Source organism: Eulemur rufifrons, chromosome 2 (assembly GCF_041146395.1).
Source record: "Eulemur rufifrons isolate Redbay chromosome 2, OSU_ERuf_1, whole genome shotgun sequence".
NCBI lineage: Eukaryota > Metazoa > Chordata > Mammalia > Primates > Lemuridae > Eulemur > Eulemur rufifrons.
The window spans coordinates 41,286,395-41,312,365 of NC_090984.1; the positions used below are offsets into that span (position 1 = coordinate 41,286,395).

The window sequence follows — 25,971 nt, forward strand, 5'->3', positions numbered from 1 at the left end:
CCCTTCTTGCTTCTGATAAACATGTATGTCCAAATTTCTGTGTTACAGACATAACTAATCTTACTTGTTGATTTCAGGGACTGCGGAAGAATTTAATTATACAAGAATGGGAGGCAATACTGTCATTGAGGGTGTGAATGACCGAGCCGACATGATAGAGACTCAGAAGACCTTCACGCTACTGGGTAAATGAAAATATCCTATTCAAGGGCATGGCTGTTATCTCTTAATTTAAAAAAAAAAAAAAAAAAGGCCAGGCACAGTGGCTCACACCTATAATCCCAGCACTTTGGGAGGCTGAGGTAGGAGGATCACTTGGATCACTTGAGGCCAGGAGTTCGAGACCAGTCTGGGCAACATAGTAAGACCTTGTCTCTATTGAACAAAAAAGAAGGAGAAAATAAAAGAAAAGGCAGATATTCCCAGCATGCAAGTGTTCTGAAGACTCTTAATAAATCCAAATTTTAGGATGAGCCATCCAAATGTATTTGGAGACTAAGTAATGAAGGCTCTGCTTTTCCCTTAAAAAGCTAGAAATGAACATGTTTTTCCTTCAGCCTTGCCGGCTTGCTGTTAGAGGTGTGGGCTGTAAGCCTCATGGCTGCTTGAAGCTCTTCCGGGCTGACTACAGAGAAGCCTGGCGAAGCTGGCCCTGGGCATCTAACCCGCCTTGCCCTGGCCCAGACCTGCGCAGGCCTAGATGTCCTGAGGGGAGGGCGGGGCACAGCAATCCACCACCTCCCATGGCTGTTATTGGTGATGTGGGCAGGCGGAAAGAGGCTGGGGCAGTCACGCCTGTCCCCTTCAAGAGAGTCCCCAGGGAGGGACTGGGATTGGCTGGCAGAATTCCAGGACTATAGCAGAACCTGCACCTGTTTACTTTCCAACAAGCTCATGATTTACAGATGCTGTCCCACCCAGTGGCCTCTCTCTTCTCTGACCTCACCATTTAGCACTTAATTATTTTTTGTCACGTATTTGGCTCCAGTTTTCTCACATGTCACAGATCAGTCTGTGGCCTTGCACACGTCAATTATTGTATCAAGGCATCAGTTTTCCCATCTGTACAGTGGAGTAATAATGAAAATATTTAATTGTTCCAATTATCTGTTGCTGTTCCCCACATTTTTTGTGGCTTAAAATGACAGTTTCTTATTGTATCCCGTGATTCCGGGTTGACTGGGCTCAGCTGGGCCCCTCTCCCATGGTGGTGGCAGGGACTAGAGCCCCTGAAAGCGGCTTCTCTCTCATGGCTAGGAGGGCGTCTCCCCCTCCAGGTGACCTCGTCACTGGACTTCCTCACAGCATGCTGGTCTTAGGGTAGTGGGACGTACGGCGTGGCGAGCTTCTTCCAGAGCCATTTGCAAGAGGCTCAGGCAGAATTTGCAAAGGCTTTTTATGAACCAGCCTCAAAAGTCAGCGTGGTACTGCTGCTGTTGTGTTCTGTCTAGAAGGTTAACACAAGTCATAGGAGCGGCTCAGACTCATGACTCACGGGGAGGGTGCTGTGTCGAGGACCAGCTTGGAGAGTAGCCACCACAGTAGCTGTTAAGGATGTTGTCAGGATTGGGAGATAATGTCTAAAAATGGTTTATGAACTGTGACATGCTATATCGGTACAGACATCAGTACATGTTTAAAGCAATCACTACAAAATATCCTAGGCCAGGCTCAGCAGACTGGCCTGTTTTTATAAACGAAGTTCTGTTGGAACACAGACACCTCCTTTGTTCCCCTGTCGTCTGCGGCTGTTTCATGCCACAGTGGTAGGGCTGAATAGTTGTGACGTAGACTATATGACCTGCAAAGCCTAGTAAGAAAACACTTGTGCCCCCTTGTCCTAGATGGTAGATGAGTTTTGTTTTTGTTTTTGTTTTGAGACAGGGTCTCAATCTGTTGCCCAGGCTGAGTACAGTGGTGCCATCATAGCTCACTGCAGCCTTGAACTCCTGGGCTCAAGTGATCCTCCTGCCCCAGCCTCCCAAGTAGCTGTATCTACAGGCATGCACCACCATGCCTGCTAATTTTTAAATTTTTTGTAGAGACAGGGGTCTCGCTATGTTGCTCAGGGTGATCTCAAGCTCCTGGACTCAGGTGATCCTCCTGCTGTAGCCTCCCAAAGCACAGGGAATACAGGCGTGAGCCACCATACCTGACCTTGAAATTACTTAAGAACATGACCTAGCTGCTAATGAAACAGTCCAGGTTTCCTCAAGCGAGACGCAGCAGCTGGCGGCGGCAGCGCTTCTCGGCATGTAGGGCCTGCTGCGTTTGTGCTTGGAGGGAGTGGGGGGAGTCACAGCCTCCATGCCAGGGTCCGTCCCAGCGTGCAGGGAGCACGGACATCGGTGTAAATGTCCTGCCTGCCGGGCGCATCTCTCAGCTCCTTGACCCGCTGCAGCGTCCCTAACACACACCTGCGGGACCCCGACCTGGCAAAGCCTGGCTCACAACTGGCAGGTTCTCCACTGTGAGTTATGGAGGTCGGGCACAGAATCCTTCCCAGCGGCTGGTTTAGTGCATTTTTAGCTCCAGGAAATGTGCTGATCTCCTCCTGATGCCTGCATATGCTATGTAGACGTAACTTACACTCCTCCTGCGTCAGTCAAGGTCCCAGCGGGAAACATGGGGCAGACACACGGTAGGATGAAAGAGGGAGGGATTATACATGAAGGGACCAACTGCAAAGACGTGGGTAGGGTCTAGGGGAGACATGAGGGGCAGTGGGGACCCGGGGACAGCAGCAGGACTCTTCACTTCTCTTTCCCGTTCGGGCACAGGGGTGTTACTGGAGCCTGAAAGGAGCACTGGGTAAAGTCAGCACCAGGACAGAAGCAGAGAGCTGTCAGTCGGGCCACACAGCCAGTCCGAGGTAGCTTTGCAGGGAAGGAGACAGGGGAAGACACGCGCAGAACCCCTCTCTGCTCCTGCGCTCTGACCTGCCAGGGTTCCCCATCAATCAGACCCTGCCAGAGGCCAGAGGGCGCAAGAGCCCACAGCCTTGGCCTGTTCAGGTCCGTCTCCTGGGGCAGAGAGCAGAGGAGCTGGAGCGGTGGATGCAGTCCCTCCAGCATCCCACCTTAAAAGGGATTCAGAGATTCGTGGAGTTTATGAGCAAAAAGAGAAAAGAAAAACATTTAAAATGAAGAAAGCGCAAAATAAACGAGAGCTGATTCTTTCAGGAACCTGCTGTGAAAGGGTTACTTGGATATTAATTTTTCTGCTGAACTTCCTAGCAGCCATGCAAAGGGGAAACCTGGTGGGCTGTAACATTCACGCTGTGTGTCTGTGGAAGTCGAACTAAAAAGGAGAGTGCGCCAGATTCTCCCAGGATCCACGTCACGCTCCCTGTCCCAGCTCTTGGCACTGATGGCACTTGCGTGTCTTGAAAGGATCCGGGTGCCTGTCTTACTGGTAAGGGAAGAAATGCAGTAAATTCCTAATTTGGGAAAATGCTTGTTTCCAGGTTTCAAGGAAGATTTTCAGATGGATGTTTTTAAGATCCTGGCAGCCATCCTACATCTGGGCAACGTGCAGATCATGGCGGTGGGCAACGAGAGGTCCTCAGTCAGCGTAAGATACTCGTCTGTTTTACCCTTCTTGGGCTTGAGGCTGTCAGTAGAACTGGTCATGGTTGACCTGCCTTTGCATCTGAGTGGCAGACACAGCTGGGCCCCTGGATAGACTGGTTTAACAGGAAGGAGGAAGCCAGGGTGGCCAGGGGTTGCCTCCAAGAGTAAAGCTTCCTCCCCTTACAACAGTGGGGGACGGGGGATGGACTCTCTGTGTGTTTTTCTTTTATTCAACAAATATTTTTGGAGCACCTACTATGTGCTAGGGACTGTTGTAGGCTCTGGGGAAACAGCAGTGAACAAAATAAAACAAACGCTTTGTGGAGCTTATGATGTCAGGGAGGGCAGGGGAGGAATCGCAATAAACAAATATAGGCCCAGGCAGCTGGCAGCTGGTGACGGCTGTGACAGAGGGAAATAAAACAGAGTGAGGTGCAAAGGGGCTGTGTCTTTTGTGCAGGGAAGTCGGAGAAGCCTTTGTGACCAGGTGTCATGGGCAGAGGCCTGAAGATGAGGGAGCCAGTCATGCCTGTGTATGGGGAAGAACGTTTGAAGGAGAAGGAACAAATGCAAAGACCCTTAGGCAGGAGATTTAGTTTGAAGAACAGCAAGAAAGTCAGTATCTCCAGAGAGGACTGAGCAAAAGGGAGGGTGTAGATGAGGCCAGAAGAGGATGGTACAGACTGTGTGAGACCACAGGGTGCTGGACAGCTTTAAGCAGAAGGGGTGCCCGCACTCCGTCTGTCTGCTCAGATCAAGTATCATTGGTGCCAGCCTCCTGCCTGGGAACATACCTCCATGTATATTTTGTGATAGTTTTTTATTTAATGGACACAAGTTTACGTGTGTCTGTGAAAAATAGTATGGGTAGTGATTCTTGGGGGATATGCATTTAATTAGTCTCATCAATGTCCATGTAACAAAGAAAATAAACACACAGTAAAATATTACTATGTTTCTATGAAATGTAAAATCTCCATACCTTTAAAGCTTTGTATTAACATGTCTGTCTTAGTCACCTCAGGCTGCCATAACAAAATACCATAGGCTTAAACCACAGGCATTTGTTTTCTCACTCAGTTCTGGAGGCTGGAAGTCTGAGATCAGGGTGCCAGCGTGGTCGAGTTCTGGTGAGGGCTCTCTGCCTGGCTTGCAGACGGCTGCCTTCTCACTGTCCTCCTACGGTAGAGAGAGAGCAAAAGCCCTCCGGTGTCTCTTCTTAGAAGGACACTAATCCCATGGGGGGACCCCACCCTTATGACCTCACCTAACCCCAGTTAACTCTCAAAGGCCCCATCTCCAAATACCATCACATTGATGGTTAGGGCTTTGACGTACGAATTTTGGAGAGACACAAAGATTTAGTCTAACAATGTCTATTTTCATGTCCCCCAAATAACTGATGAGAACGGTTGATAATTTGGTGCAACTGGTGGCTTCTTGGCTCTCTGGTACCTGCGGCTTAGGGAGACAAAGCAGAGCAGAAAGGAGCATGAGCTCTTTGGCTCGTGGCTCAGTGGTTCTGTCCTGTTGCCCCGTGAGCGTGACGTCATTCTCCTCCCCCTCCCCCAGCTCTCACTCAGGCCCCTCCCAGCTCCCCAGTGTCCAGGCCTCACAGAGTTAGTGGATTCCCAGCGACTGGGAGGTTGAGAGAGGTGACCACAGGCTGGGGTAGGGAAGTGGTGTACTTAAAGTGGCAGTCCCCCTCTGTGTCCTTCTTCCTTTACCTCAAAGAAGCTGGGCTCTGCCCTTTTTCTTCTCAAACTCCCGTAGGCTAAAACGTGATGCCAACCCAGAGATGCGGGCATCTGTGCCATGACGTTTGTTGTGAAGGTCTTATTCTGGAGGAGGAATTAAAATTGATAGACTGAAAATCCTTTGGAAAGTATTCTAAGAACCTTTGTAGAAATGACCAATCTGTGACTATTGGTCCTGACTTTGGAAAACACACACCACTCATTAGTACCAGGAACTTGAAATATTGGACAAATTAATTTGGATGAAGCCATCTTACTTTTTAAAAAACTGCTATCTCTTTGTATTTTCGTGGTTGCATCACCTATAGCTGATTTTTTTTTAACAGGGAAAGCTTGGTTCTTTCTCAGAAGGAAGGAAACCAGCGGCTGTGCCAATCTCCTCCCCATGAAGGAGGTCAGGCACATCAAAAACAAGCTCTGCGTTATTGGTAGTGGTCAGAAGGGGTGGGGATGGCGGCGAGGAGGGAAGGGCTTTCTGGAGTGCTTCCTCCCCATACTCTGAGGCTTTTTAAAGGCAGTGACATGGTTTGCGTTGTTGGCTGAAGTGGTGCTTGCAGGTGAGCCTGCCTTGGAGGTTCTGCTCAAGAGGAATGATGATGCTTGGTCACATGGAGCTGCATCTCCTTGCCAAGTGACAAGAGCACCGTGTCCACACTGGTTGAAGACACTTGCGAGCACCTTCCTCTCCTTGTCTGTTGGCCAGTCGGACAGCTGTCATGCCCAGGCTTGGGGGAGAAGCAAGTGTCACTTGGAGCATCCAGAAGTCCTCCACCATGCCCTTGTGCTGGCTGAGAAGACATCTCAGTTAAGGGCACCCCAGCAGGCTCTGTCTAGCACTGATACCTAGGTACCTCCTGGGCCACGCATTCAGGCAAACCCCTGGGCACATGAGGTGGGGACAGGATGAGTGCACATTCTGACTGTGTCTGGGCATGGTGCCAAGGGAAGAGAAAGGGCTGGAGGCTGTGTCTACATGCACAGGGTGAGGGCAGGCCAGGGGGTGGCTTCCATGGCCTTAATAACCACTGACATTCTTTGGCCAGAATGAAAAATCTGTGGGACCCAGCCCAGGACTGCCTGGCATCACAAGGTCCAGGGGCAGGATCCATGCCACTGCGGCCCCTCCTGCTCTGTTCCAGGCCTGTCTCCATCTCCTGAGGCCGGGCGTCCCCACGCCAGCTACTCCTCACGCCAGCTACTCCTCACCTCTCTCACAGGCTTGGGTGTGGGCCCAGGTGCCTTGGCCAGGTAGGTCGTACTGCTTTGGATGGCTGGGTGGCCCTGATGCAGCTTGTGCTTGTTTTTAAAGGAGGATGACAGTCACCTGAAGGTATTCTGTGAGCTTCTGGGCCTGGAGAGTAGCCAAGTCGCTCAGTGGCTGTGCAATCGCAAAATCATCACGAGCTCTGAGACAGTGGTCAAACCCATGACCAGGCCCCAGGCTGTCAACGCCAGGGACGCGCTGGCCAAAAAGATCTATGCCCACCTGTTTGACTTCATTGTGGAGAGAATTAACCAAGCGTTGCAGTTTTCAGGCAAGCAGCACACTTTTATTGGTGTTTTGGACATTTATGGGTAAGATTCTCTTTAGTGAGCCTGTCTTTCCTCATTTAAATGCCGAATACCTCGTTATTTTTAGATCATTTTATTCTGGTTCTTCTTTCATGTCTCACATGATTGGAAAGATGACATTCTCTGTTTTTGCGTGTGTGGGTGTTAAGTATGGTCTCCTGGGCTGTGGCACCTTTTATTTAGAGGGCATTAAATACATGCTAAATTACTAATGGCCCACGGCAAGAGCTCATTGTAGGCCAGCTCCAATGCTGACTGGTTTCCATGCATTTTTCACCTAATCCTTAAACAACCTTATAATTATCCCCATTTTAGAGATGCAACAACCAAGGCTTAGAAAAATTCAGTATCTTGTTCGAGGTTGCTGCACGGGTGGGAGAACCTGGCCTGGTGTGAGGCTCTCACCCAGTTCCGTTCCCCTCAAAGTCCGCTGAGGTGCAGAGCTCTGAGGTCCCTTCCCATTCCATGGGGGGTGACGGTCACACCAGACCTGCACCTTGCCCAAGCCCTCAGGCCCCTGATCAGCCACCTCTTCACCGAAATCCTTTTCCATCCTTGGATAATAAGGTCTTGGGTTTGTCCAGCCCTTCCCACCCCGGGGAAGAAGTTCTTTTCCCTTCTCTCTGCCTCATCCTGCATTTCTAAATCTCAGCCCCAGCTCAGGCTGAAGATGCTTATGGAACAGCCAGCATGGAACTCGGCATGGAGGGGGCTCTGCGGGGCCTGCTGTCCCTCGGGCCCTGTCTGTTGGCAACTGGCCTCAAGCACAGCCCTCTCCCCTCTCCCGGGACCAACCTGCTTTCTCAGTAGGAGGCGGGAAGACGGTCCCAGGAAAGGCATCACAGAGGATTCCACCTGGACTGAGGAATCGCCTCCCATACCCTAGTGAAAAGGAGCTCGATGCCCCATCCCCGTTCCAAAGGGGAGAGCCAAGCCCTGCTGTTGCCTCCTGGGGTGGAGGGGGCCGCAGCCCTGCTGCTGGACTGCTTCCTGCCCAGGCAGAGGCGGCGTTTCCCAGAGCTGCTGCATGGGAGACGGTGCCTCAGGGAGTTACTGCGTTCGAGTCTAGGTTGATACATACAGCTCCCAGTTAATAGTATATGCCACAGTTACAAAATACTGATACATAGCGGGGCCAGGCTAGTACATTATTTGCCTTGTCTTGTTCCAAGAAAGTGTCTGAGCAGCCAGTAAAAATTTAAGCTTTCAAAAAATAATAGCCCTGATTTAAAAAATAGTCTCTGTCATTGAGGTAGAACTACATATTTGTTACATTATTCTCTGTTCTTTTCTGTGTTTTAAAATAATAGCCCTAGGCCGGGTGAGGTGGTTCACGCCTGTAATCCTAGCACTGTGAGAGGCCGAGGCGGAGGATTGCCTGAGGTTAGGAGTTCGAGACCAGCCTGAGCAAGAGCAAGACCTTATCTCTACAAAAAATAGAAAAATGAGCTAAGTGTAGTGGTGCGTGCCTGTAATCCCAGCTACTTGGGAGGCTTAGGCAGGATGATCACTTAAGCCTGGGAGTTTGAGGTTGCAGTGAACTATGATGATGCCACTGCACTCTAGCCCAAGTGACAGAGTGAGATTGTCTCAAAAAAAAAAAAAAAAAAAAGTAAAATAACGCTTTATCTTAAGAATATATTATTTCATATTTTTATCCAGTAATTGTTTGTGTACCGGGTGCTATGTTGGGGGGATTGGTAAACAGAATAGACACATGGCCCCCACCCTCTTGGGGCTTCAATTTTAATGGGAGAGACAGGCAGTTAGTAGGGGTTGGGGTGAGTCCTGGGAAGGCAGCAAGGTGTGGGTGTGCCAGAGGCCAGCAGGGGAGGGGACCGAGCAGGGCCAGCTGTGTGCGAGGAGCAGCGAGCCTGAGAATGACCAGCAGGTGGGACTCAGGCCCTCCAGGCCTCAGGACCACTATAGTAAGGAATTTTAATTCTTTGGTTAAGTGAACAAACCTGAGACAAGAGTATTTGTAAATTCACAAGGACTTCTTAGAATAAATCTTCAATTTTAATTTTTAAAATTAAATTCCTCTTCCAAAATTCTATTAATGAAAGTAATGTGCTTACTGCCACCCATGAACTAATGGTACCTCTCCAAAAAAATAAGCTCTCCTTTAAGTAGAAGGATAGCCAGAGTCTGGGGCGAATCCTTGCCCACTTTCTCCAGCTGCTCACCTCGAGGTTAGCCCTTGCCCACGCATACCCTGCAGCTTTAGAAAGAGCTCAGTTTAACCTGGAAATAAGGACATCTCAAAGGAAAAGTTAGCATCATTGAAAGTGAGCTAGCTTTGAGGCTTAAGCTCCGAGCAGCATGAAGGCTTGTGACTCCCTGGCCTGTCATGTGTTTGTGTTCTTTGGACCCAGAGTTGAAAAACCTGGATCTGGGGTCATACCCCTGGAAGTGAGCTCTGCAACATACCAGTCGTACGACCCAGGGAAAGTCATAGAACCTCTCTAAACCCCACTTTCTGTGTCTATAAGATAAGGCCTCTTTTGGAGGTTTTTTTGTTTGTTTGTTTGTTTGTTTCTTTTGAGATAGGGTCTCACTGTATCACCTGGACTAGAGTGCAATGGTGTCACTGTAGCTCACTGCAACCTCAGATTGCTGGGTTCAAGCAATCCTCCTGGCTCAGCCTCCCAAGTAGCTGGGACTACATATAGTCTTGCACCACAACACCCAGCTAGATTTTTATTTTTTTGTAGAGACAGATCTTGCTATGTTGCCCAGGCTGGTCTCAAACTCCTGACCTCAAGCAATCCTCCCTCCTTGGCCTCCCGAAGTGCTAGGATTATAGGTGTAAATCTCTGTGCCTGGTCTATTTTTAAGATCAAATGGCAGAAATTATGAAGGCACCTTGAAAACCATAAGCATTATTCAAATGTGAAGTGTTGTCATAACCAATGTGCCTCGGGCATTTTAAGTCACAGATTTAGGTCTTTCCATGGGTTTTAAACTTCAGCTTTGAGTGTCCCAAAATAATCATTGATTTTAGCATTTCACCCTGTTCTAGAAAGTTCTGCCCTTGGCCCCAGCTGTGGGTTGCAGAGCACATTGAGTCTCCTTTGATTCTGCCCCAGGCCCAGCCTGGCCTGGCCTCCGAACCTCTGGACCACTGAGGCTGCACGTGGAGTGGGGCCATCAGAGGTGTGTGGGTTCTGCTCCTGCTGCAAGTCACCCTGGAGCTGTCTAGAGGACAATCCAGGCCCTCACCCTGCCCAGGAGAATTCTAAACTGAGCCAAATTGGCTCAGTCAAGCAAAACTCTGGGGCCCCATGGTTGGAGCTGGCTGGAACCTCTTAGGACTAGAGCGATTAAGAACAAAGGCTCTGGAGGCACTAAGAGCTGGGGCTCAAATTGCATTCCTGGCACCACTTGCTGGCTGTTGTTCCTCACCGTGGTCACCTTCTCTGAGCCTCATGTGTGCCAGTGGGATCACAGTAGTCCTCCACAACGGGTGGCATCAGGGTTAAGGGAGGTGAGGTACATAAATGCTGACACCTGAAAGCACCCAGTAGGCCCCCTTCCAGCAGAGCGCTTGCCTGGCTGGGTGGGAAATTCCGTGCCTCTGTGTGTTTGGCCCACACCATGATTTACAGAGTGGGAATAGAAAGTCCAGTTCTCTGGCTTTTCTTGAGAATCAGGTGATCTAGCATCCTGGCCTGCATTCACCCATGGCCACCGCTGGCAGGAGCTGAGTGGCAGCCCCTTAGGACACTCCTGGTTGTGTCATATGCAGCCTGCTTCCATGTCTGTCACCTGCCAGGAGCTCCCGGGGCAGCTATTAGTGCAGAAACAGCTATTGAACGTCTGCAAATGGAGGCAGGCTTCGTCTGTCTTGCACCTGGGGATCTGCCAGGCTACGGGGTATTCAGTGACCTTGCCCTTTCCCCTAGGAACCGGGCAAACTCCCCGTGGGGAGGCAAAGTTGTGCTGCCCCTTCCCCTCAACACGGAAGGAGTGGGGAATAGAAACCTCGTTGCTTTCTCGGTGACAGCACAGGCATTCCGGTCAGGCAGGCTCACGGCCAGGTTCTGACACAAGCTGTGTGACCCCAGGCAAGTTTCTTAATCTCTCAGAGTCTGATTTCCTGATCTACAAAGTGAGGAGGACAATGCTGAGGTCAGTGTTGTTGCGTGGAGTCAATGATGCACGTACTGTGACATGCCTGTTTTAATGCCTGGCTCGGCTAAGTGTTTTGTATGTACCAGGTTCCTTCCAGGGACAGCCAGGAAAAAGGTTATTTATAAACTGACTGCCAGGACATCATTAAAACCAGAAGCTTTGAGATATATTTAAAACTTGCAGAAAACGCAGCAAACTTTTAAGCTTTGAAGTTGTCAAAAAAAATCTATAAATGAATGCGTATGTCCTACTTCAACTTATATTTTAACTTATTTAAACTGTATTTCAGTTTTGAAACTTTTGACGTGAACAGCTTTGAACAATTTTGCATCAATTATGCTAATGAAAAACTGCAACAACAGTTTAACCTGGTAGGTGACTCTTCTGCCTTCTTGGAACTAGTTCTCAGTCGTGTGTGCGTGAACATGCAAAGAGGCACAGCCGGCTACCTTCACTCTCCAGGGTTCAGATTTTCACTTCAAGAGCCGCAGGCTGGGTCATTGCACCACCTTGTGGCCATATTGTGAAACCACACCCTCTGCTCTCCCTTTTCATCCTTTTTGAGCCACCTGCCAACTTGTGAGCTTTCCTGTCCTTCTTGGGTGCAGACCTTCTGTGCAGCCAAACTAGTTAGTGAGTTGCCCAAAGATTCCCCTTCCTTTCAAGCCTCGGAATATACACTTGCTTCCCTCTCTGCCTTAGCCCTCCTGCTTCGATTTTTTCCCTGTCCTTCACCTTCACCTTGTAAACTCCTGCTTGTCTTTGAGAGACAGCTGCCCTGAGAGTCTGCCCTGATAGCCCCTGCCCCTTCCTGTGTCCTTCCTCTCTCCCAGGCCCATCACGGGGAATTATCCTCATTTGCATGCGTGTCTCCAAATAGACTTGGCTGCTGGAATAAGGGAATGAGTTTCTCCAGCCTTAATTTAAAACATGATGGATCTGGTACCTTCCTAACTACCAGTAAGATCAAATATGTCCTCCCATGGAAACAGGAGATAGATTCTAATTTTTTTCCTGCTGGGAAAATTATTTTATTCAAAAAATTTTATTGAGTGCCTATTATGTATGCCAGATACTAAGTTGAGTGCTGAAGTAGAAAGTTGAATAAGACACTTAAAAAATGTCGACTAAGTGTTACTTGTGGCTACTTTGGTGTTTTAAAATTGCTATGTGTATTAAATACAATTTTATTTATTGATTGATTGATTTTGAGACAGGGTCTCGTTCTTTTACCCAGGCTGGAGTGCAGTGGCATCATCACAGCTCACTGCAACCCCAAACTCCTAGGCTCAAGCAATACTCCTGCCTCAGCTTCCTGAGTAGCTGGGACTATAGCTGAAAACCACCACGCCCAGCTAAGTTTTCTATATTTTGTAGAGACGGAGTCTGGCTGTGTTGTTCAGACTGGTCTCAAACTCCTGGCCTCAACTGATCCTCCCACCTTGACCTCCCAAAAGTACTAGGATTCTAGGCATGAGCCACTGAACCTGGCCTTAAATTCAACTTTAACCTCTTAAATAAGTTCCCTGAATTGGCAGGGACTTCATTGATTTCACTTTTGCATCCCTAACAGTGCTTATGCCTTTTTCCTAACCGGAGAGCAATGAAATTAAAAGTTGTTTGGACACCATTCTATATGTGGCTTTACCATGAAACTAGTCAAGATTGCTTCCTTTTATGTTTGGCTGCGTTTCTGAAAAGCCACGAAAGCTAAAATACTGACTCATATTTTCCCTCTAGCTTCCGTCCTAAACTTTGGGTACGTTTTCATAGAAAGAATTTTGATTCCAGTTTATAATAGAAATCACTTTAAAATCCTAACAATGACTTCAAGGAAAGGTTAAATCTTTGTTAGTGTTCAGCATTTGGCGTTCGGTTCTCCCACACAGCCCTGAGGCAAAGACAGCCTGTCGTGGAGAGCGTGGGCTTTGGGTCAAGCTGAATTGGGTTTGTCTCCGCACTACCACCTCCTCCTTTGGGACCTTGGGCTCGCTCAGCCTCAGTTTCCTTGTTTCAAAAATGAGTCGTCATTACACATTGTTTGCATGTATCAAATGTCACATGTCCCCCCGAAGTATGCACAACTTTTATGTATCAATTAAAAGATGAGTCAATGATACCTGCCTAAGCTCATAAGGAGAAGACCCAACATTAAATCCTACTCAGCAAATGTTTCTTTTCTTTTCCTTGTTCCAGAATTAATCCATGTATAGGCATTCAGTTACATCCCATTTTGCAAATTTCTGTTTCTTTAGCACTTGCAAGGATTTCCTGGAAGTTTAGCATGTACAACCTCAGCTGAAGTTTATTCCCAGTACATATCCAGCGTAACTCACCCGAAGTCAGACTCTCTGTAGACCCTACCCTCGCCCCTACGCCATGGCCCTGCCACTCCTCGATGACACACCCACCCTAGGACAATGCCAGACACCCTGCCGAAAACCGCACATCAGAGGCTGCAATTCCATTTTTTCATTTTTCTCTTTTTCTTTCCTCTCCTGCTCTTCTTCTTTTTCTGAGTCATCTGTCAATGTGCGGGTCCTCCTAGGAAGGGCAACACCTTTAACTGTCAGCGCAGAAAGCCTCAGCGAGGGGAGACTCCCCCGCCTCCAGCCGCTGTTGTGGCTGCTGCTGGCTCTGCCCTGGCGGGGGCGCCCCACGGAGCTCACAGTGGCCGGCTGAGAGGCGAGCGCGCCACCGTTCCCACTTGGCCTGCTTTCCTAACCCCGCGATGCTTTTTGTGGTTAGCCAGTGCCACGGACCCCGTGTCCCGGGCCTAACAGTCATCCCTCCTCCTCATCTCCCTCCGCGAGTCCCAGCCACCGGAGCATGGGGCTGGTTCTGCCTGCAGTCTTGCCCTCTTCCGAGCCACCCCCCAGGTCTCCTCTGACACCCCCCACCCACCACTGGCCCCTCAGTGGGTCCTCACTGCCCCAGGAAAAGGCCACAGGCCCTGAATTCTCTTGGGTGATCTCTTTCTGCCACTGCCGTCCCATCGCCTCCCACCACTACCGTACTTTCCAGTCTGCGTTAGGGGCGTCTCAACCTGCCCTACGGCCTCCGTGCTGTTCCCACTGGGATTCCCCCACGGGAGGCTTCTCTCCTTGCTGCCCCTCGCCCACCCACCACCTGCAGGCAAACGTCCCTTCATCCTCCGGGGCGAGCCTGGCCTCCCCGTTAGCCTTACAGCCCCACCGAGCAGTGAACAAAGATCTCCAAGCGGTGGGCGTCTCCCGCTGGCCCCACCGCCAGCTCCCTCCGGCGGCGCCCACCCAGCCGGGCCGCGCAGGGCCAGAGGGGCAGATCTGTCCTCCGATAGCCACAAGCAGGCAGGGGCTCCGGGATCACACTGAGTGCCACGCGGTGCTGGTGGTGACACAGGCTGGCCCCAGGCTTAGGAGGTGGGGACCACTCAGACCAGGTGGGAAGACGGCAGCTACACTCCCATTAGGAACTGATCCCCCGGGGGAAGGGGGGTTACCTGTACTTCAGGCTCTTCCTGTTTATACTCGCATGAAGAATCAACCATTTATCTACGTTTTCCAAATGCCTACGTCCTGCTCTTTGGAAGCACAGTTTAATATTGTTTTACTTTCTGTGTTAACGTTGGATTCCTAGCATGTCTTTAAACTTGAACAAGAAGAATATATGAAGGAAGATATCCCTTGGACTCTGATCGATTTTTATGATAATCAACCAGTTATTGACCTGATTGAAGCAAAAATGGGCATTTTGGAGTTACTGGATGAAGAATGCTTGGTAACTTTAAAAAATAATGGTTTTCTTTTCAACTTCTGAGTATTAATAGATGAGCATTTTGCAAAGTGATTTTTTTTAAAAATGTGCTTGTAAATCCTTGATGTGTTATCCAGTTGGTTGGGTATTAATGCAGGACAGAAGTCCATAACAGGAACCCCAGAGCTCCAGGTGAACCTCCCACCCCCGGCAGGTAGGTGCCACCCTTGGGTAGCATGCACGCCTCTTAGGTGACAGACACCCAGCAAGGTGGCCTTTGAGGTTGTCCCAAGTGAGGTGTATGTAGAAATAAGCTTGGAAACAGCAAGTGACTCCACTCCAGTTGTTAATGACTAACAAGAATCAAGTTTTTCTTTTACATCCTGATTCTTGTGAGTCAATTAGGAGGTGTAGCTGAAAAGTCAACCTCATGTGATTCAAGAGAAGAGGTCCACAGGCGTTTCCTTACTATTTATTACTTCCTTCTGGGAAGCTTTGAAGTTTCCCTCATGGGGTCACAGGAACAAATAACTCCCAGGAGAGTATATTAATGTTTTTGGCTTAAAGGGTGTATTCTGATGCTCAAACATGGAATTTGTTTCTTTCCCAAAGATTTATTTGTATAATAATAATGATTATAATGGTGAGAACTTACTGGCATTTTCTCCCTAGAATTCTCAAGCCCATGGTTCTCTTCACAGATTGTCCTCTCTGGTACCACCTGTGCTTCAGCCCCCACAGGAACGTAAGATTAAAGTGCAGGCATCAGGCGTAGCCTTCTAGAATGATCTGCTGGGGGAAGGGTGCAGAGGCCAAGGTAGCATCTAGGCAATACTTGTACTCACTCTACACAGGCATCTCCTAGGTGACCGGGAGTTGTTTAGACACAATGGTGTGTTGGAATCACTGAATTTGGCCTGGATTTAACTGATGGACTCAAAATCACCAGTATCAAGAACAAGTTTTTCAACTAGCTTAGTTCAAGAAGTGAGTTACTTAGGCAGTAAAACAAAAGAAACTCTATTTTCCTGAGGGGAGTGGGCAGAGAGGACGACCCGTGGGTGCCAGTCTTTTCCCATTCAACTGCAAATAAAGGTTGTGTTCGTGTGATGGAGCCCATGCTATTTTTCACTGAACCTTTAGACTTTTTTAGGAACAAATAAAATTTGCATTTCCTTTTAGTTTAAAATGTTTTGTTCTTCTAAAAGGACATTGATATGCCCATTGAAATACCATCCCAAATATCCTATAAATATGTATAATTATTTGTCAGTTAATATTTTTTAAAATTAAACTAAAGATTAAGATCAAAGACAGATTAATGCCTAAAGTTGCTTTTTAAAAGGGGTGGGGAGGGCCTTGAATCTAGAGCAGTTCAGTCTAAGGTGCCAGATCATCTTGATTTCTCAGAATCAGTGCTTTTCCTTGCCTCCATTAAACTCTAGTTTTCTTACTTGTTATTTGGTTTATTTTTATTTTCCAGTTACCTCATGGAACGGATGAAAACTGGCTTCAAAAGCTATATAATAATTTTGTCAACAAGAACTCTTTGTTTGAAAAACCTAGAATGTCAAATACATCCTTTATCATCCAGCACTTTGCTGATAAGGTACGTGAGTGCTGTCTGCCCGGAACGGAGCAGTTTCCAGGAGTAGGCAGCCAGATCGTTCTGGTGGGATTCAAGCCACGCTTCGCACGGAGCTTTGATGAAGGAGACCTGTGTGTGTTTAACAATTCTTAATTTGTTTTTATGACAAAATATGAGTTTCAACTGTACGACTTTGAAGATAAGTGTGTTGTTAATAGATCTCATTTCTGCTTTTGAATTTATTAACCTCTTAGCAATCTATTTTCTGTGTGAAGTTGTAAACATCAGACAGCATAATTGTTTCCTGTGATGAAAGCTGTATCTTTTTTGAGGGTTTTTTTTTATCAAACTGGAATATATTTATTACAATGGCAACATAGTTTAACTCAAGATGATGGGTTTTCTAGGTGATATTTATTTTCTTTATATAACCTATTTTTTTTACTAAACAAATGTTACTTTTATAAAAAGAAAAATTATTTTTAAAATCACATTATGGAAAGCTTAGAAAGTAGAAGGGAAAAAAACCACCATACCCACTTGCCCTGAATACACATCTCATTTGTTCTTCTTCCTTTAAGGGAACTCCCACCTCCTCCGGTTTCCTGGGGTGGGGCGTTGTTGTCCTGGTGGCCTGGCCCAGTGCCTGGTGGTCACGGGCATGGCTTGTGTTTGTCTGTGTCTGTCACAGAGGCTGGTGCTGCAAGTCAGAGCTGGTCATTCCTGAGTGACTGAAGGGGAGGTGGGGGGACAGTGACCTGGAAAGCTGTAATCACCATTGTGTGCTAGCGGAGTTATGTTAAATATGGTAGGATTTTAGTGCTTCCAGTTTTACAGATAGGTTCCTGAAAAGATGCCTGTGAAATGAATGATGATATGTCAACTTATATTTTCTAGTTGTCCTTTATAATTTCAGGATTCTGTTCCCATGGGGAAAGGTTAAAAAAAGACCAGACTCCAAAAAAAAACACAAAGGGATTTACTTCAAGAGTCTCTTTTTATAGCACATAGTTTTGGTACATTTGAGTCTTTCACCTGCCATTTCCGAGAAGTCCTCCTTAAAAGACCTGCATGGCATTGTGGGTGGGCTGTGGACTGGTGGGAAGAAACCACACAGACTCTAGGGCTAGATTAGGTTCTCAATCTCATTAGCCAAGGAAATAAAATCATATTGAAAGCATGGCAGCAACTCAGTGCATCTTTCCCTGATCCCAGAGTCCCCAACAGAGGCACCCAGCTACCTATGACAGACACTGTCCCCACAAATGGTCTCCCTGGACCAGAAAGGCTCTATATTTCCTACCTTTGCCTGTTTATACCAGTGGCTCACACCACCATTCTGGGAGAATTTGTACAATAACCCACATACTAGGTTCACAAGGAAGTGTTTATAAAAGCGTTCCTGGTTCTTGGCCAACTAACAAGGACACTTCCTCACCCAGGGGGACAAAGCAGAGGCCATGCCCAGGGGACCCTCTCTGCCTCCAGATTCTAACACCCCCCAAAAGCCTGTTTGCTCATTGTCAATTTTTTAAAATTAATTTTTAATATATTTTTTAATTTATGAAAAATATATACCACATATTAAAATATACAACCCAGAGGCTTACGTGATGGGGGTTTGGAATGTTTAAGCAGCCACGCTGGATATGTCATTGTTTGAGGGATTCAGGAAGCCTTACTAATCAGAAAGGGCAGCGTGGAGAGTGTTTCTGAGCCAAGTTCAGGCAGTGCAAATGTTCACTCTAACCCTGATGCTGAGGACTTGGTGGCCCTCAAAAGCTTGGTGGGTCAGCTGGCCAGTTTTTTCTTTCTTTTCTACCATATTAATGCTGATTTAGGAAAACTTTTGTTTGAACTCAATGAACACCACTAAGCTTTTTCTTCCTCCTGTTGGCTTCAAAAGCCAAGGGGGCCCTAAGCCGGGTCTGCTTGTATGAACTGCACACACTGCAGGGAATGACTGGTCGCCTGTGGCCGGAGGGAGTTCACAGGTGAGTGTGGAGCCGCCAGCAGGCAGCGGGAGGCCCGGCTCTGTGGCAGAGGACGCATTCCCAGCTTTCCAAGCTTATGTATGTATTTGGGCTGCTGGGACAAACAGAAACCGAATCTCTTTTTGTAAGATTGCCTTTATAGCCTCTTTATTAATCTTCCTTAAAAAAGAATGAAACTTGTGCTTCGATGCTGCCTGCTTTGGTCTCTTTGGGAATAATTAGTTCCTTTCTCTGTACAGGTAGAGTATAAATGCGAAGGTTTCCTTGAGAAGAACAGAGACACTGTCTATGACATGCTGGTTGAGGTCCTGAGAGCAAGCAAGGTATGTAAAGTCCTGAGGGGTCGTTACCATTATTCATTATGTAATTGACCTGGATCTGGGTGTGTGTCAAAAAGACTAAGAAGTAAGAGTGTGTGTGTGCGTGTGCGTGTGGGCTGACTGGGCGGTGGTGAGGTATACCTCATAGATACAAAAAAATAACCATTTTGGAATTGGACTAGAATATGTTTCTAGCATCTGAAAGCACTGTAAACCTCCACTATATGCTAAATCAGACATCAAATGGCAGATGACAGAGAGGAAGGACAGCTAATGCAACCATTGAAGAATCACAATTCACATTTTATTCATTCATTCACACATATTTACATAGCACCTACCATACACCAGGCACTGTCTTGAGTTTTGGGGATATATCAGTGAACAAGGCTAAAAGGTTCCTTCCCTCGTGGAGCTCACATTCTAGAAAAAGTAACATACCTTAAACACGTAAACAAGCAGTATTAGGTAGTGGTAAGTTCTCCAGGAAAACCAAAACAAGATGGAGACTGAGGGACATAGGGAAAGGTGAGCTGCTTTGGATGTGTAAGGTCCTTGAATCCACAGTTCTTTACAATGAACACTGTCACCAAAAGAATGACTTATGGCTTTTTCTTTTCCACCTTATTTAATTTAAAAAACCTAATTTTTTTGTACATTGACCTTCATTTTTGTGATGATTTGGGTATCATATTTATTTTCTCTCTTTTAAAAGATCCCAGTCCTTTATTGATGTTCAGGTTTTTTGTCAATTTCCCAAATTGAGCATGGGCACTTACACTAATAATCATAAATAAATCGCAGGCGGTGACAAATTCAGTTATTAAAACCGATCTATGGATAGAGCATTCAATGTCGAAATGGCCTACTTCTTGTGTATAAAATTAGTTCACTTAATTTACCAGTTATGTACTCAGCCCCAAGCTTATCCTGAGGTCCAGTCTGGAAGGTGAAGGCAGATCTTGCCGAAACAGATGGGTCTCTCCACTGAGCGCACATGCTCACGGAATCTCTGATTCATTCGTTCCCCGGGGGCATACAAGGCTGCATTCTGCAGGGCTCTGCCTCGAAGGACGTTATCAGTGTCTGGTTTAAAAGAACAAAATGTCAGGTTCACTTTGAGGAAAGATAACACATCTAAAGAAATAACTGATGCAAGACAGCAAATAAAAAGTGTCTTAGAAGAAATGCGAATAAAACATGAAGACAGTTCCAAGAAGTTGGGATTAATTTCTTCATTGCCAAGGGAGTGGGGCTGGAAAACATTTTAACAGAACCTTGATTCATGCGGAGGGTTTGGATCTGCAGGGATGAGAATGTGGGATAGGAGGGAGATTCCGGTGGAGACGCAGTATTAGCCAAGGCAGGAGGTGGGAATAGAAGATGTTTCTACTTTTCTGACACTTAGAGCGATGCCCACATACAGACACTCACAGTTTTTCTCTCTGTTCCCATTCCTGGGAAAGAAGCCATGGGCCATCCCTAGTGAATAATTGAGATTTGGCTGTAGATATTGGCTGAGATTGTTACTTTACCTCCTACTCATTTAGACGGATTGTTATGACTGTTTATTTGGTTTGCACCAGTGAGGACTGTGGGCAGTCGCTTTTGGGCATTGACATCCTCTCTGTTCCTTCCAGTTTCATCTCTGTGCCAGCTTTTTTCAAGAAAATCCGGTTCCTTCTCCTTTCAGTGCAATGATCACTGTAAAATCTGCAAAGCAAGTCATCAAGCCAAACAGCAAGCATTTCCGGACCACAGTTGGGAGCAAGGTACTGAAAAGGTGTCTGCAAGGAAGGGGAGCAGAGGCAGGGCCAGGCGGGGAACCAGGCACTCGGAGGACCCACCGCCCAGGCCTGGGCCTCTTCAAATCTGATGTACACACAGATGCAGAAAGGTCATCCTCATCACACCATGAGCTAGAAGGCAGCACATACCTAAGCAAACCACACCTTTGCACAATAAGTTGATTGACTAAGTTCTCTGCTATTTGAGAGTATCGGACAGAGCAATGTTCCATCCAGAACAGTAGGACACGCTAAAAAACCACAGCGATGGAGCAAATACTTTCATATGTTTATACATGAGGTTAACTTTTCTTCTTACTGAGTAGCTTAGCAAGGTTGGACTTCTTTCTACCTTGATCTAGCCAGTAAATTATTTCAGAGCGACATTTGTTCTCTGGCCTTGTTTCTAGTTCCGCAGCTCTCTCTACTTGCTCATGGAGACCCTCAACGCTACCACACCCCACTACGTCCGATGCATCAAGCCAAATGATGAGAAATTACCCTTCGAGTAAGTGCTGTTACGAAACAGAGAGTGAAACCGCTGGGGAAGCAGGTTCTGTCACGATGTTGGGGACTTTGCTTATAATTGTCGTGAACTTTGTCAAAACTCAGTTTCTGGGTTTTTTAATGATTCAAAACAGCACTGTCCTTTAAATAGAACGTTGGCACAGCCCCCTGGCTAAGCTACCTCATCTGCAGGGCTAAACAAAGGGACTAGATTTGAAAGAATGGTCTACAGCTAAAGCTCATGCAACTGAGACAGCCAGAAATTTCTACTTGATTATAAGAAGAATTTGTGTGTGAAGAAAGGCCACAGAGAATGAGACGATTTGTCCTCACACTTGGCATGAGTCATTAGGCTTGTTCTCGAGGTCCTAGGGAGGAGACCTGAAACCCACAAGTGTGCGGTGTGGAGAGTCCCTCTCAGCTCACTAGAGCCAGAAGAGGTACCTACAGGGGATGAGCTGTCTGTGGAGGTGGCAGATGTGTCTGTGGGTCACCAGAAGTGTCAGACCTAAGCCAGAGGACCCCCTGTTGGGTGTTTTATAAAGGAAATTCAACCATCAAATGGGTGCCTAGGCCAGGTAAGCTTGCAATTTCTTTCCACCTGGCTGTCATCTGAAGCTCCACCCAAAGGCCATTCCCTGCCACCTCCATCGGGGACACACGCTCCTGTCTCCACATCCCACTGCCGCTCTCTGCACTGTTTCACAGAGGTGCCATTTTCCTTGGACATTCCACAGACATTCGTTAAGGATCTGCCATGTGCCCGGTGCGGGGATCACAGGGTTGATCCTGCTGGCCAGGGGTTCGCAGTCCAGGCGGTCTGCTATACCTGCCTGTGGGCATATTTAGCAACTATGGTACCTTAGCACATTATCAAATCGTCTTCCTTAAGGTTTGACTCCAAAAGAATTGTTCAGCAGCTGCGAGCCTGTGGTGTTTTAGAAACGATTCGCATTGGTGCACAGAGCTACCCTTCCAGGTACGCTGTCAGTCCCTGTTTTGGGAGAAAAAAATGTCTAACTTCAGGGCTGCGCAAAGAACCAGGGATGCAGCTGCTGTAGTTTATATCACATGCTTTTGGCTTCGTACGGTGCCCCCAAGATTTTTCCCACTGTGGGAAGGCCAGAAGGTGAGAAATGGGCTATGTGAGAGACAGAGGCTGCCACCATCACCCCGTCACCCTACTGCAGCTGCTGGTGAGGGTCCTACTGCCTCCCCAGTCTGCCGGGAAAGATCGCTGAGGGGGAGGAAGAGGGTGATTGCTGGGCAGAGCGTCAGCGAAAACAGTCCAGGGAGCAGACAGGTGTGCTCAGATGGTGTTGGTGGGGCCCCGGGGAGGGGACCGAAGGTCAGTGCCATCACTGTCAGGACAGACCCCACCCCGCACCCCCACGACTACAGTGGCAGGTAAGGCAGTGGGGTCCCCAGACACACCTGGCTCAGTCCCACCTTGATTTTCCAGGTGGACATACATCGAGTTCTACAGTCGCTACGGCATCCTCATGACCAAGCAGGAGCTGTCCCTCAGCGACAAAAAGGAGATATGCAAGGTGGTTTTGCACAGGCTCATTCAGGTCAGCCTTCCTCCCCCCTGGAACAGGGGCTCATTCCGAGAAGCCCATCTCTCAAGCGTGTTTCTGCACCTGTGCCTCCGAGTCTCGGGACCACAGCATCACGAATGCCTGAGAAGAAGAGTGTGCCCCAGCGTTTGCATTCGAGGGGGACCTGGGCAGGCGCGCTCACTGGGGCCCGTGATCTCCTGACAGCAGGAGTCCCCTCTGGGGACCCAGATTCCAGTCCCAGCCTCCCCCAGTATCCTCCTGTCCTGCGTTGTTCACTCACAGTCCCATCCCCTCTCCCTCGGGCCTGGCTTATGGGACGTGGTCAGCGGAGCCGGTGGCCGAGCCAAGTGGGCCCCAGATGTGGTGCTCAGCGCGGATGGGGATTACTGTGGCAGCAATGAGCTGTGATGGAAGGAGACGGGGAGTTGTGATGTCCAGCAGAGGGGATGGCAGGAGAACCCAAAACGAAGACAGAAAACCACACTTCCCAGGTTCTTCCACTCCTGTGTGGAAGCCGCGTGAGAGCAGCTGAAGTTCTCCAGCCGCCCGCTGAGAACCGCTGGGAGCGCACCCCCCCCCCCCGCCCCCTGAGGATTCCGCCCCCCAGGTTCCTTTCCTTCCTCCAAGGTGGCTTTAAATAAGCCACTCAGAGTATACATTTCTAGATCACGAACAGAATTTTTCTGCTTTATGTCAAAGAAAAGATACGTCAAAATAATGCTTTTGGCATCTTTGAGTCTTTAAAAGTCTTTCCCAGATACTCTGAGAGGTTTTAATCCTGATTGTATTGTTTTTCTCTTCCAGGATTCTAATCAGTACCAGTTTGGTAAAACCAAAATTTTCTTCAGAGCAGGACAAGTGGCTTATCTAGAGAAGCTCCGGTTGGATAAACTGAGGCAGAGTTGTATCATGATACAGAAGCACGTCCGTGGCTGGCTCCAGAGGAGAACATTCCTGCGAGAGAGACGAGCTGCGGTGACAATCCAGCAGTACTTCCGGGGCCAGCAGACCGTGAGGTGGGTTGGAATCGAGGCAACGTCGCATTTAGGGCTTATTGCGCTGAGCATCTGCGAGGGAGGACCTGTCAGGGACGAGAGGCCTTTTCCTGCAACACGGCATGTGTGTGACTCGTGAGGCGGGAAGGGTGTGTCCCTCGGGGCAGGTCCTGCGCACTCTGCCTGGAGGCCGTGTGGCAGACTGATGAGCAGGGCCCTGAGGGAGGGAGTCTGGCCCCGCTTCCTTCCCGTCCGTCTCTCTCATTCCGGCCGCTCCTGCCCTGGTCAGGCCCGTGTCATCGCCTGCCTTACGCTCTGACAGTGCAGCGCTCCACCTGCCGCCTCTGTCCCCTCGTCCCACGTCACGGCCTGACTGAGCCATGGCCCTGCTCTGCCTTTAGTTGCTGTCCAGGCCCCCGTTTCCTGCAGAGCAGCGTTCAGTCCCTGACGTGGTCAAGGCCCTCGGTGGCCTGGGTGCACTCAGGGAACAGAAGCTCCGTGAGGCAGGGACCCTGTCGTCTGGTCCCCATTGTCTCCAAACCTAGACCTAGCAAGGGGGCTGTCACTTAACGCCTGCTCAAGAAATACATTTTTTTAAATAACAAATGGTCCCCATCTGTTTTTCCAACCTCATCGATTATTAATTTCCTTCCACGCATCCTGTATTCTGGCGATTCAAGACAAATTCTCCCTCCTTGACTGTCTCGGGCACTGCCAGGCCCCTGTGCCTTCACGCACGCCGCCCCTCGGCCTGCAATGCCGTCTCCAGCCTTCACCGTGACGGGGACCTCCTTCCCAGCAAGGCTGGCTCGTTTGTCGGCTCTCCCCAGGCGGAAGGGCTATTCCTTTCCCTGTACTCTCACTTACAGATCTCGTCAGTGGTTATTTTATTTTTCCTCTTTCTTGGCCATTTATAAGTTCGACTGCTACAGGAGATCATAAACTCCGAAGGCAAGAACGTGGTCTTCACCTCTAGTCTTGTAGACAGGGGTTGGCAAACTTCTTCCGTAAAGAGCCAGCTAATAACTACTTAGGATCTGGGAGCCTTAAGTCTCTGTCGTAGCTGTTCAAGTCTGTACTATAGTGTGAAAGCACCATGGGCAGTATGTAAATAACAGGGACAGGTGTGTTCCTGTAAAACCTGGCAATGACAGGGGGTAGCCGGACTTGGCCCTCGGGCCTCAGTTTTCCAACGCCTGGTCGAGAGCCTCCAGTGTGATTTCTTACTGTGGGATGAGTGAGCTAGTGCAAGGCCATGCACAATGTCATCGTCACAGTCTCTCTGGGTGCGTGAGTGGACGGGGATCGATCGGCCCGAGTAGAAGGAGCATGAAAGTTCCCGCGTGATCCCTCAGGGCCCGGAACGGATCCACATTCAGAGCAGGGTAGAGAGCAGAGGTAACCGACGGAGCAGGCATTAGAATACACCACTTAGATGCAAAACGTTAGAGCATTCCTTACTGGACAGGCGCCACCGAGCTTGCAGTCCTGTGATGAAGTCGATGCTCTGCGGATAACAGATCCAATCTTCCTTGTTTTTAACAAGGAAAGCTATTACCGCAACGGCCTTGAAGGAGGCGTGGGCAGCCATAGTCATCCAGAAGCACTGCCGCGGGTATCTTGTGCGCAGCCTGTACCAGCTGATCCGCGTGGCCACCATCACCATCCAGGCCTACACCCGCGGACTCCTGGCGAGGAGGGCCTATCGGAAGGTACGGCAAAGCTCTCCGTGCGGAGGGGGAGGAGGGATGGGCCTGCCTCACTGAGACCCAAACAGGGCCCAGGAACGACTCCACCATGGGAAACCTCAGTGGTCCGTGCAGAGCACCAGCCCAGCCAGAAACGTGATTCCAGGGGGAGTTCACCCAAAAATCCAAAAGCATGCTGTTCAGGTTTTTAGCTTTAAAGTATCTTTGGACAAACTTTATTTTTATTCTTTTCATCCATAGTGACCCAGGTAATCTGACACCAAATTTTTGTCCTACTCTGCCCCTTTCCCATCTGCTCACGAAACCAATCGTGTGCCCCTTATGTTGAGGTGACCACTTAATCGCTGTCCCACCTCTTTGAAAAGAGAGAAAATTATGTTTTTGCCACTGGGTTAGCCATATGGAGCTCATCATTACCCCTCTCTGGGTCTGGAGCTGCTGTCTCCGAAAGTGCCATCTCGTCGTGCGTTGTACCAGGCAGTGCTGGAGAAGTCCTGCATGGGTTATGTACAACGCTTTTTCACTTTTATGTTATTTTGAAACTTTGTTTCTATGGGTTTGGAGTGGCCAGTCCGTCCGGCTGTGAGCCCGTCTGGCTGTGAGAGCTCTCTACAGTCTGTGGGCTGGCAGTGTGCTGATCTTTTAAAGTTTCTTTTCCTGCTCAATCCCCACTTTTTGGTGAGGTTTCTGTTAGGTCCGTTGGGTGTACATCCTGCGGCGTATTGGCTTAAATGGTGCT

The 25,971-nt window shown here is 48.5% G+C and overlaps 1 protein-coding gene across 1 annotated transcript in view; it reads left to right on the forward strand.

The window, feature by feature from the left end:
* The window catches only part of MYO5C (myosin VC), a 79,439-nt gene that overhangs the window by 16,336 nt on the left and 37,132 nt on the right, over positions 1–25,971 (forward strand). The window contains exons 9-21 of the mRNA XM_069492100.1: positions 78–185; positions 3,467–3,573; positions 6,639–6,904; positions 11,325–11,406; positions 14,654–14,794; positions 16,254–16,379; positions 18,592–18,675; positions 20,313–20,444; positions 20,870–20,967; positions 21,859–21,945; positions 22,429–22,540; positions 23,333–23,544; positions 25,070–25,235. Coding sequence (XP_069348201.1) covers positions 78–185; positions 3,467–3,573; positions 6,639–6,904; positions 11,325–11,406; positions 14,654–14,794; positions 16,254–16,379; positions 18,592–18,675; positions 20,313–20,444; positions 20,870–20,967; positions 21,859–21,945; positions 22,429–22,540; positions 23,333–23,544; positions 25,070–25,235 — 1,721 coding nt within the window. The remainder of the gene's footprint in view (positions 1–77; positions 186–3,466; positions 3,574–6,638; positions 6,905–11,324; positions 11,407–14,653; positions 14,795–16,253; positions 16,380–18,591; positions 18,676–20,312; positions 20,445–20,869; positions 20,968–21,858; positions 21,946–22,428; positions 22,541–23,332; positions 23,545–25,069; positions 25,236–25,971) is intronic.